The sequence below is a fragment of the Pelobates fuscus genome, chromosome 13 (assembly GCF_036172605.1).
Source record: "Pelobates fuscus isolate aPelFus1 chromosome 13, aPelFus1.pri, whole genome shotgun sequence".
Lineage (NCBI taxonomy): Eukaryota > Metazoa > Chordata > Amphibia > Anura > Pelobatidae > Pelobates > Pelobates fuscus.
Window position 1 is genome coordinate 102,925,683 of NC_086329.1, and position 12,055 is coordinate 102,937,737.

Below are 12,055 nucleotides of genomic sequence, written 5' to 3' on the forward strand. Positions count from 1 at the left end.
AAACACTATCATGAAATACAATAGCACTAGAAGGAACAACAAATAAACCACAATAGGGCACTGAACAAAAGCAAAAGGAGCTAGCAATCGGAGTTTCCCCATGCCGGCATGCAGGAGTAACACCTATGAGGATATGTGCCACTGTTTATGTGGTGTGAGCCAGATGTCAGGTCTAGTGGTTTATTATACTCAGAAGCAATATTTATCTTGTGTATCATTATTTTGCTTTTGATTGTTGTTTCTTTGTTATGTGTTTCTCTGAATGTTCGTATCACTTTTTCTGACAAGCAGTAACTATATGCTACATTGTACTGATACAGCTGTCTATTCGTGGATGTAATGCACGTTATTTTGTTAAAACCTAAGCAAACAATAAACAAGTAAAAAATTTCCCCTGTTGTGGCGTAATATGCCATCGCTTTAAACAATTTTGAATTCATCTGGATTAACAGCATAAAAAATGTGTTTTCAAAGTTGAACTCAGTGGACTCTTTTCAGTCTAGATTACTCTGTAACTATGTAACATACAGCAAATGCTTTTATGTGTTTATTGAGCTTTAAGAATGATTTTGGCGTGATGTCGGGTAGACTAATCAAGGAAAAACATACTATATACTCGGATAGCGTGCTAAATAAAATGCAGTCATCACGGAAAGCACCAGGACGTTTCTTTACATGTAGCAAAGTGAAACAATGAACCATAAAATATATACATTAGCAAAGATTTCCTTCTTTCTGCATTTAAGGCTGGCAAAGCATCATGGGAGTAGTAATTCTGCGCAGTGTGAGATCTACCCTTCGGTCACACCTGATCTATTATATACTTTTTACATGTTGTGGTGGACCTGGCATCTGTCCCTGGGGTTGCCCGAACCCATATTGAGTTTGTACGAACAAACATGTAATCCCCCTGTTCGGGAACCGAACAGAGCTTGTGTGTTCCCCACCTGTTATTGAATTAGAACACCAACCACACCTTGCTTCAAATATTTATTTTAATGTTGTTCATTTGAAAATTTAGTCATTTATCTCCTTTCGTTTCCCATTCGTATGCTGCTATCCACCAAACCATAGCTATCTTCCACTGTGAGGTCTGTATCCCACCTCTGCCACCAAGTGTAGCAGAGCTGCAAGGCTGAGACTGAATATCTAAGCTGTAATCCTTTGGAGCTGGAATTGAAGTAATGGTTAGTAGCTATAGCCCATTCCCCCAGTAACTAGACGACACACAGTTCTGGGAGCCAATTTATTTTATTCTGGCCACACATGGCTTTTATGCACAAACCCCTACATGGGGTCTCCTATACAAAAAATACAGGGCTTTCCCCCCCCAAGATCATCTGTGCCTAAGAGAGAATTGTGTGAGAAAAAACTATAACTCAATTATCTTTCAGGTACAGAGAAATCTACAATATTTTAAAACACCCCAAAATAAATTTGAATACAAAAGTAACATCATCGAATAGCTTGGATCTGAGCATACACCTTCAGTGGTTCGGGAACGCCATTCAAATGAAGTTTTGACAGGTCGGCCACGAGGCGGTGCCCCAATACAGTTCCAGAGAAAACAAGGCAACGACCGTTCATCTTTCGGGGTTCTTACACGAACACTGACTAATGCTCCCCCTGGCTGTTAGTGTACGAGTAGTTTAAGCCTACCGAACGCTGTTCTCATAACTGTTCGGGACGTTGGTACCAGCGGTACCAGTTTACCGGGTGTTCGTGGGGTGTGTAGCCAAAAATAGTTCCACGCCATCAACGACCATGTACCGCTGCCCGCATTCAGGAGACAAAATGGCCGCCATTTGTTTGCACACATGCATTCTGTTATACGAACGGCCACACAGTGAGAACTCCTTAATTGCAGTTAACAGCGAAGGGTGGTCGGTGTTCTAATTCAATAACTCAATAACAGCCCCCCTCACAAACACTCTGATCGGTTCCCGAACAGGGGGATACATGTTTGTTCGTACAAACTCAATATGGGTTCTAGCAACCCCACGGACTGATGCCAGGTCCACCACACACGTTAATTCTTGCTAGTGCTATTTTCTGTGCACACTTTTTATTGCTGATTTAATTTTTAGCCATTAATGCACATATGGCGAAATTAAGATGCAATGCACATTATACATTTTTCTACCTGCACCATGTTCCCGTGTCACTGTACTTTGGCTGTAACTTGCAAGCCTTGCCTCTATTTTATGACATTATTCATTTATTGAATCAGTTAATGAATTACAGACCTGTACCTGAATTTTTTTATTGCAGAGCTAGTCTATAATTTCTTCATTTTTCTCCATAAGACATTATCAGATATGGATTCCTACCTGCCTGTACTTTGCATATTACTGGGTCTTGTGAACCCATGTAAGTACATCTGGTTTTAGGGAACAAGATATACAGGGACAGATTGACAGCACTCTAGACACCAAGGGCAAACTTAGGCCCTGTACCCCTTTTTTTGTCTACATACAAATAGAGCTGGGTATTTTCACTAAGCAGTTAATTTTATTGAATTTAATTTAATCTTATCTGGGAAAATTATGACATTGCCGAAGTTTGAAAATGTTAGGTGGAATTGTGTGCATCTCATTAGTTTTCACTACAGGTAACGGTTTCGTAATATCGAACAGCAAAAATTTGCAAATGCATTTGTATTTATGAATAGCTTCATAATGTATGTCTGAATGTATATGTCTATTTGTGTATTTTATCAGAAATGAATGGTTGTATTGCAATGTCAAAATGTAAAAATGCATTTGTGTGTAGTGCTAGTGTGTGCAACTGTGCATATGCAAGAGTTTACACGAAAATGCCCTTATGTGTGAGTGCAGGATCAGATATGTTAGCAGTCCATGCGTGTATGAAATTTGGTGTTTAAAATGTTGGGGCATTCGTAACAAGGGAACCCACAATTATTATTAGTGCTGACCGATAATATTTGTAAACAAATAACCCTGGGAAATCAGCTGATGTCACCAGCCATTCTATGACTGCATGGCCCCAGTAGGGACCACCTAATGCCACAGGTCCACAGTTTATGACCCAAGCGCCCAAGCAATGAGTGAGCCAATGACTAAATGTATAGTTCTTTCATATTTTACTAAGACACACCTTGACTCACTGATTTTAGATACACCATGCTCTCAAGCTGATATTTAGTTTATTGCCCACAGGTATGCAGAATAAATTTATAATGTAGTATTGGAGTTAAGCATAGCTTGCCTAATTGTTTTGTTTTATTTTTTAGGTGATTCACTGTCATGTATTGAATGTTACAGTGTAACTCAAACGTCATGTACAGGCCTCTCTAAAGTTTGTCAATCTAATGATGCAACCTGTATGACGGGAGTAATCAAACTAAGTAAGTCTTCATAGCTCCTAACAAAGGTCGTCTTCGGTAAAGGTAATACTCAGGTAGAACTTGTTGTGTTATATACTCCATTTTGGGAGATAGAAGTAATTCATTTTAAAAATGCAATTTTTAATGATGTACATTGCATGTAAATTGGACATGAAATTGATATAACAGCATGCAAATGTGCAACAATGTGCATTTTTTTAAATTATTATTTTATTTCAGGCTTGTACCTGCCCTGCATACATTTATATTACTTGTGTGGACCGGGCCTTGGTGCAATGTCATCATCAATATATTGCTGGATTGTTAGTCTACCCATCCCTCCCACTCGGGTCCCCCCCCTCCCCCCTGTTTCTATATATGTCTTATTGTAGGTTTCTTGTCTATCCACCCCGTACATTTACTCTTGGAGACTATGAGAGCCTCTTATATCCTGTATGGTTTTGTTATTCTGTTTGTCTGCCGGTTCAGGGTTATATTTCTCTCTTTTTTTTTCTCTCTCTTTTTCCATTTCTCTTCTCCTTTTTTCCCTTCTCTCTTTTTTCCCCTTTACCTCCTCTCCCTTCCTCTGATCTTTTGTTGCCCCTTGATAGAGGGCGAAAGCAGGAAGGAAGAATCAGAAAGAGAAGAGTCCGGTCACTATGTGGGACACAGAAGACCAAGTATATCATCCAGTCTATTTATCCATGTATCCCAGTCTTCTATTTGCTTATATCTGTTTCCCAAGTTTACTAGGATACCTCTTTCCATTCTTGCTTGCCATGTTACTTGTTTTATCAATTTGTTGCAATTTGGAATTATCTCTGTTTTCCAGTTTCTTGCAAGAAGTATTTTGGCTACCTTGATTACACGTAATGACAACATTGATGTTTTTTTGTCATTTCTGGCCAGTGCAAGTTTAGTAAATTCACTTCAGGCTTACAAGGTAGTTTGGTTTCCATTATTTGATATATTATCTTGATTACTTCTTTCCAAAATGTATTTATGGGTGTGCACTGCCACCAACTATGGATCATATTACCTTCACCAGTATTGCATTTCCAGCATCTGTCTGGTAGTTCTGGGAAGATTCTCTTTAAGCGTTTAGGTGTTAAATACCATCTATTTGGTAGTTTGAACTGGGTTTCTAAAAGATTTAGACAATGTATATTTTTATTGAGTTTGTTTAATGAATGCATCCATTGTTCCTCTTCTATAAGTACTTGAAATTCTTTTTCCTATTTAATAATCAATGCTTTCGGTTTGTCATGTCTCCATCTATATACAACTTTAGCACATTTTGCCATTAGGTTTTTATAGTTCTTTAATTCAAATAATTGTATAAGGTTTATGGTAATCTCCTCCTTATTTTTAAAGAGGTGTTCTTTTAAAAAGCTTTTAATTTGCAGATAGATGAACATTTCACTGGGGGAATCTTAAAGTCCTTCAAATTTTGGTTAAAAGGTTTAAGGTTGTATTCCTCCATTATATTTTTAAATTCCTTTACCCCTTTTGACATCCATATATCTGTTTTTATATTTTCTAACATATCTGAGATACTTGCGAATGGGAGCATATCAATTATTTTGTTTCTAAGGTCTTTCTTGTTTGTATGTTTATCCCACCATCTCATTAGCTCTTTAAGTACCTGAGATTTGCTTCATGCCTCTCTAATACATTTTTTATTTGCCTCAACAACCCAAAATAATGAGGATAGGTTTCCAACCCCAGTCTTAGCTTTTTCCATTTTATACCATATTTCTTGAGTACCCGCCTTGCTTTGTGTGAGCCTTATATGAAATAGTCTGCTGGCCTGATAACATTGTAAAACTTCTGGACACCCTAAGTCTTCGTCCTGTCTTGATCTAGCCAATACTTTAATTTTGACTCTTAACTTTCTGCCCCCCAAAATAAATTTAACAAAAGAAGAATGTAGTAGAGACAGACAGTTTACTGGGAAATTAATTGGAATAATTCTCCACAGGTACAACCATTTTGGCTGGATATATGCTTTTAGGATGTTAATCCTACCCGACCATAAAAAACCCAAGCCTTTCCAATCCCTTAGATTTTTATTAGTTTGTTTTAGTAGGGTTTGAAAGTTAGCTTCTATTAAATATTTTCATTCTGTAGTTATGTTGATACCCAGATATTTTAGTCTATCACTGTTTTCGGGGAGCCCAGTGTCCTGCACAAGTAGTTTGATTGTCCTTTTAGTAATATTTTTAGCTATAAATGTCGATTTCCCCAGATTTATTTTACATCCTGAGACTTTGGAGTAGTTGTTTATGTCCTCCAGTAGTTCTGGGATCGAAATGTTTGGCTCTTCTAATGTTAATAGTATGTCATCTGCATAGATGTTTAGTTTGGTTTGTCCTAGTGAATTCGTGATTCCCTTAATTTTATTATTCGGTCTTATTGAAATTGCTAAGGGTTCTAGCACCATTATATACAGTAAGGGGAAGAGAGGATACCCTTGTCTGGTCCCATTTTTATATTAAAATTTTGTGATGTAAAACCTGACCTTGTTATCTTGGCTGATGGAGAGCTGGAGAGAGCAAACACGGCTTGTAAAATTGGTCCGGTAATTCCAAACCGGTTTAAAGCGGCGAACATGAAACCCCGCCCAACCCTGTCAAACGCTTTCTCTGAATCTATTGACAGAAAAATTAAAGGGGTTCCACTGCTCTCTGCTTCCTCCATTATGTTTATTATTTTTCTAAGGTTGTTAACTGAGGACCTTCCTGGTATAAATCCGACTTGATCATTGTTAATAAATTGTGGTATTACTATTTTTAATCTGTCAGCTAGAATGGAAGATAGTATTTTAATATCTGTATTAATTCATGATATGGGTCTATAATTGACTATAATTTCTAGGTCTTTGTCTGCTTTGAGGATGGGTACAATGTTTACCCTCAACAGCTCTCCAGGACAGTCCCCTGTTTCCATTATATGGTTAAAAATATTGTTGAGTTCCCCTTTTAGTTGATCTTTCATTACTTTGTAAAAAAATATTTGTAAAGCCATCTGGGCCTGGACCGGTCTTTATTTTAAGTTTTCTATCGATTTACTGACCTCTTCTTCTGTTATGGGCTGATTTATTTGCCTTAATTGATAGGGTTAGATTTCTGGTATAGGCAAGAAACCAAATGTTTCTTCTGGTAAGCTGTATAAATTCTGATAAAATCTTTCAAATGTTCCAACAATTTTTTCCAGAGCCATTAGATAAGTGTCGCTCTCTTTTATTTTATATATTACTCTTTTGTGTATGTCATTTTTTAATTCATTGGTTATACTTGATTCGGTTTTATTGCTTTTTAAATACCATTTAGCTTGCAATGATTCTAGTTGTTTGGATGCTTTGTTTATTAGTTGATTGTTAACCTGTTTTTCTATTTCTGCTATCTTACTTGCTGTTTGTGTAGAAAGTATTAATTTATTTTGCCTTTTATGTTCGCTTAAAGTTAAGTATAGTTTCAATAGGGGCGGTAATTCTCTTTTATTTTCAATCGATACAATTTTTATCAGGTGACCTCTAACTACACTTTTACATGCACACCAGACCGTAATGTCCGGTGTACCTTTGCCTTTGTTTTCACGAAAGAAGAGATTTGTTATCTTTTCCATTTCTTCCACACAACTTTTTTTTGTGTAGTATAAAGTCTTTTATATGCCAATCTTTGCGAAAATTATCTAAATTATCTTTAAATTCCAGCATGATAGGGCTATGGTCTGACCATGCTATATCCTGTATCTCTATTTTTTTTACAAGATACAGCATGGTCACATTTCCCAAGATATAATCTATTCTCGAGTAAGAATTGAATAGTCTAGAATAGCATGTGTAATCTAAATCTGTGGGATGGAATGTTCTCTATATGTCTCTTAAGTTGTACAGTTTGTTCTCATCTTTATTTAAATTTTTATTATCATTCTGTTTTTTTCTATCTCTTATCGGATCGACTACGCAATTAAAATCCCCATAATTAGTGCCAGCCCTTGTCTGTTCTATCTTTTTAAACACTTTTGCTATAAATTGTATTGCTGCTTTATTTGGTGCATAAATATTGACTAGTGTAAATAATTTGTTGTTAATTTCACCTATCAAGATAATATATCACCCTTCTGGGTCTAATTCTTGGTATTTAATAACTAGTGAAACATTTTTTGCAAAAATAAGTGCAACACCCCTTTTTTTCTTCCAAGGCTGCGCTTATAATAATGGGGTATCTTGATGAGTTTATTGTCTTTTCTTTGGCTATTGTCCAATGAGTTTCTTGAAGGGCACAAATTTGTACCAGTTTTTTAATCAAATAATCTACAATTATTGACCTTTTACATGGTGTATTTATGCCCCTGGGCATTTATAGATATCAACTTAATTTATGAAAATTTCTTATTTTTCGGGGCTCTCTCTCTCCAAGTGTTACCATATATACATAGAAATCAAAACATTTTTTTTATTAGTATTTACATAAGAATAAGACGGGTTGATACAAAGCAATGGGACCAACCTAAAACAAGTGTAGTGTATGGCTGCTGACCCCGCCATACCGTATCTCGAGTAGTGAATCCCATTACTCAAATATAGGTCCCACATATTATGTGGGAAATGCGAATGGCAAGCACAACTGGAGGTACTACTAATGAGGGGAGGAGGGGAAAGATAGAGGGAAACACAAATAATGGAGAAAAAAAAGAATGAGAGTCCCCTAACTTCATTGTCCTCCCTATCTGATTGTGTATCTTCTGTGAATTGACTCTTTTTCCTTTTCCTCTTCCCTTTCCCCCTTCCCTTCCTCTTCCTTGTCTCTTTTTTTTTCCTTTGGGGAATTTCCCTCTTCTCTTAATTCATTACTTCCCATTCGTGATTTTAGTGTGAAAATTTTCTCTTCTAATTAGAGATTCGTTTCTAGGTGGAGTGCCTATTTAATACATTTTTCTTGTGGTCTATAATTATATTTGTTTATTTATTTGCCCTAAACCTCTTTCAGTATTTTAGTGTCTCCCACAGGTCCCCAATATGGATTATAGAATACAAAAGAATATATAAACAGTAAAACAAAAAGAATTAGAAAATATAAAAGAAAATTCCCTTCCTCATTTCTCAAGAAAGTTAAGAGTCTCCCCCGTTTCTATTCCCTTTCCCCCATTTTCCTCCCTTCCCCCCCCCCTCCCCACACTTCTTCCTTCCCTTCTCCATTTCTTTAGATATTTAAAACCTCCCAATTCTTTTGCTAGTGGCAGGGGCTATTTCCAATTTTATTTTTCTCTAGCCAACTTTTCAGGTCTTCTGCACTATTGCTATAGATGAGTTTACCTTCATATGTTATAACTTTTGTGGGGAAACCCCAACGGTAATTGATGTTGTTCTGTCTCAGGGTCAACGTGCCTTCAGCAAAGGTTCTCTTCTTTTGTCTAGTTCACCATGACAAATCCCGGAATACTTTTAGGGTTTCATATTTTCCTATGCATTCATTATTTTTTATGGCTCTCAAAATTTGCATCTTAATTCTAGAGGAGGCTCAGCATATCATTACGTCCCTTGGGAGATGTTCTGGGACTCCTTTAGGTTTGTATACTTTATGACATCTTTCCATCATAGGGATTCTATGGTCCCATTCAACCTTCAAGTATTTAAAGAATTCCTCTATATATGGTTTCAAATTTGTTTGATTTATTTGCTCTGATATTCCTCTGATTCTTAAATTGCTCCGTCTTGACCGGTCTTCTAATTCTGTCAGTTTATCTTCCATATCCTTAATTTTTTTCTCTCTAGCGCCTGGTGTTCTCCTTATATTCTAGTCCCTTTAGTTTTTCTTCTATTCCTAGAAATAGTTGATTAAGGGTTGACAGTTCTGTCTTGATGTCTGTAGTCTTGGTTTGAATTTCTTCTCTTAATTTACTGAATTGTATATCTCGATGTCTGAGTAGATCATCATATTCGCTTTTTGCATCACTTTGATTTAATTCTTGGGTTTCCTCCCTTTGTGCTTTGTGAATGCTTGCTTCTAAATGAATATTAGAGAGAATCAATTCCTCCATGTTTGTTTTATTAGTTGTTGGATTTGGTGAAAAAAAGGAAAGGCGTTTTTCTGTTTTATTTTCCAGCTTTTTTTTCCTTTTTTAAATGCTTGCCATTTTGTGTCTTTTTTGTAGCCATTTTTTTAACATTTATTTAATTATTATCTATTTTTTTCCTTTTTCTGTGCCTTTGTATTTTGTTTCTTGTTGGTTTCCATTGGTTTTGGGGGTACTTTTAGGATGTTGGGAAAAACTGTGTTTTTTTGTGCCTGGAGATAATTGAGTTAGTACAGTATCTGACTCAATTATCTCCCAGGCATAGGGGAGGGATTGCATTATTATGTATGGGAGTGTCCTGGACCTGGGGGCCAATGTCATTGGTTTGTGTAATTTTGTTGCAGGCTTCCATCAGGTCCAGGGGGGAGTACCTCTTGCATGAGGATTGCCATAAAAGGTTATGTGTGGCCCTATTAAAACCAATAGTCCCACAGCATAGAGCCTCGTCTCATGTTTGTGAGAGAAAGCAATACAGCTGTCTCCCTTCTGCTTGGAGTGCTATGATCACTGGCTCTTATAAGAGCTGTTCCTGCTCTGCTTTCCCGCATCCTTCCCACTAGGGGGAGAAGAACACATCGGGCAGCGGAACCCCTCTCCTAATTAGGGTGGCCACCACACACACACTGACAGGTATGCACTCTCAAATACACATACATTGAAATACACTCACAAACACATATAGCCTTACTGATTTGACACTCTGACAGGCACACACTTCACTCACTTACTCACATACACACATTCACTCACATACTGACAGACACACACACATACCGACATATACACATTTACTGACAGACACACACTTATTGACAGAGACACACACACACATTCACTGACAAACACACACTTACTAAAAGACACACATTTACTGACAGACATATTTACTGACACACACATACTCACTGACAGATACACACTCATTAACAGACACGCATACTCACTGACCCACACTCCCTGACAGATACACACTCATTAACTGACAGACAGAAACACACACTCACTAACAGACACACATTCACTGACAGACACACACACTGATACTGGCACACACGCACATTTTCTTATACACTCACAATTATTATTGTTGTTTTATTGTAATTTATGTTCACTTAACCTCCCTACCTTTGGGGGAGCTAGAATGGATTCTTTCCTTTGGATCCAGTGGGGCTGCTGGGCTGGCTGCAGTGCAGGCTACTGGGCGGGCAAGCGGGCGCCAATAGAGGCGACAAGGGAGCTGTAATATTATTGTGATATTATTGCTCTGCTCCCTTGCTTGCTTGTGAGAATATTTATGAAGTAATTCAAATATTAAAATAATATTTTATAAAAACTATCAAAAAAAATAATTTTTATTAGTATCAAGAATGCATATTATGGCACTGTATCCCCTTATTAATTAAAGCTTAGAGTTACTCACTATTTTTAATTCTAATAGACCCTGGAGCATGTTTGCTAGTGAATTTATATTTCACATATTAAGTCACAATATTTATAAAATTATATATTTATTATGAATGATTAATAATAATTAATATGTAAATATACATGACAATAATCAGTGAATATTTTGAAAACAATAGGAAATAAAATATGTTATGATAACAATTATAACAGTAGGATAATTTCTAGATCACATTATCTTAGCGTGAAGAGTTAGTAGTCCACTCAGAAATTATCTACGAGTAAGGGTCAGTATCCTTAGCAAGTAACAATACAGATATGAGTAAACATAAATACTCAGCTTGCTATTTGTACTTCAGCAACATAAAGTTAAAAGATCAACACCGATAAGACATGTATTACAAAAATACTAAGGGAATCATAGATAACATTTCAGATACAGTACACAGCACATAGCAAAAAATACAGATGCTTGCCGTTCAGATAAGATAACACTGTTAGTCTAATTAACTATCTTACTGTTGATTATAGTTCTCATTGAGTAAATACATAAACATTGAAATCTAAGTTTCAATACATTTGAACAATTTTTTACACAATTAGTTAAATAAACTATTATTTACCATCCAGTGACCAATACAACCTTAAGCATTAAGATCTTTCTATTACAGTATTTAAATAACTGATGTCCACTAGCTGATATTATAACTACTTGAAATTTCTCAGTAACAAGTAACAATTAAGATATCCTGCCTGCTCCTTCTACACACTTATTAAGGATATGTCTAATATCTCTGGATAATGACTTGATATGCTAAACTTGGCAAATTACCAGTGAATGAATATAATTTACTAATTTCAGCTGCAGCTTGAAATCCTAAATCATATTATTCCCTTTAGCTAATTATGATCCCAAAAAGTTTTGAAATGTATATCAGCATTAATCAGGTATATGTTGTTTAGGGATGTAATAATCCAATGGATATAAGAGTGGATGTATGAGTTTGAAGTGTTTAAGGATGTTAGTCAAAGGTTTAGAAATTGAGAAATTAAGTGTAAGGGAATTCTGGAAGAGTTTATAAGTCCCAGAATTGGTCTGGCTAACAAAAACATTTTCAGAGTTTATGAACAATTCCAGAGGGCAAAGGTGTGTCTTCAGAGAAGTGTTGAGCATGTATTCCCAGAGTGCATGTTGTCTCCTCTTCCCCTAAAGTTTCTCTGTCT

General features: G+C 36.3%; 1 protein-coding gene across 1 annotated transcript in view; it reads left to right on the forward strand.

Moving 5' to 3' along the window:
• The window catches only part of LOC134582866 (phospholipase A2 inhibitor and Ly6/PLAUR domain-containing protein-like), a 55,623-nt gene that overhangs the window by 23,009 nt on the left and 20,559 nt on the right, over positions 1-12,055 (forward strand). Inside the window, exon 4 of the mRNA XM_063439539.1 lies at positions 3,254-3,367. Coding sequence (XP_063295609.1) covers positions 3,254-3,367 — 114 coding nt within the window. The remainder of the gene's footprint in view (positions 1-3,253; positions 3,368-12,055) is intronic.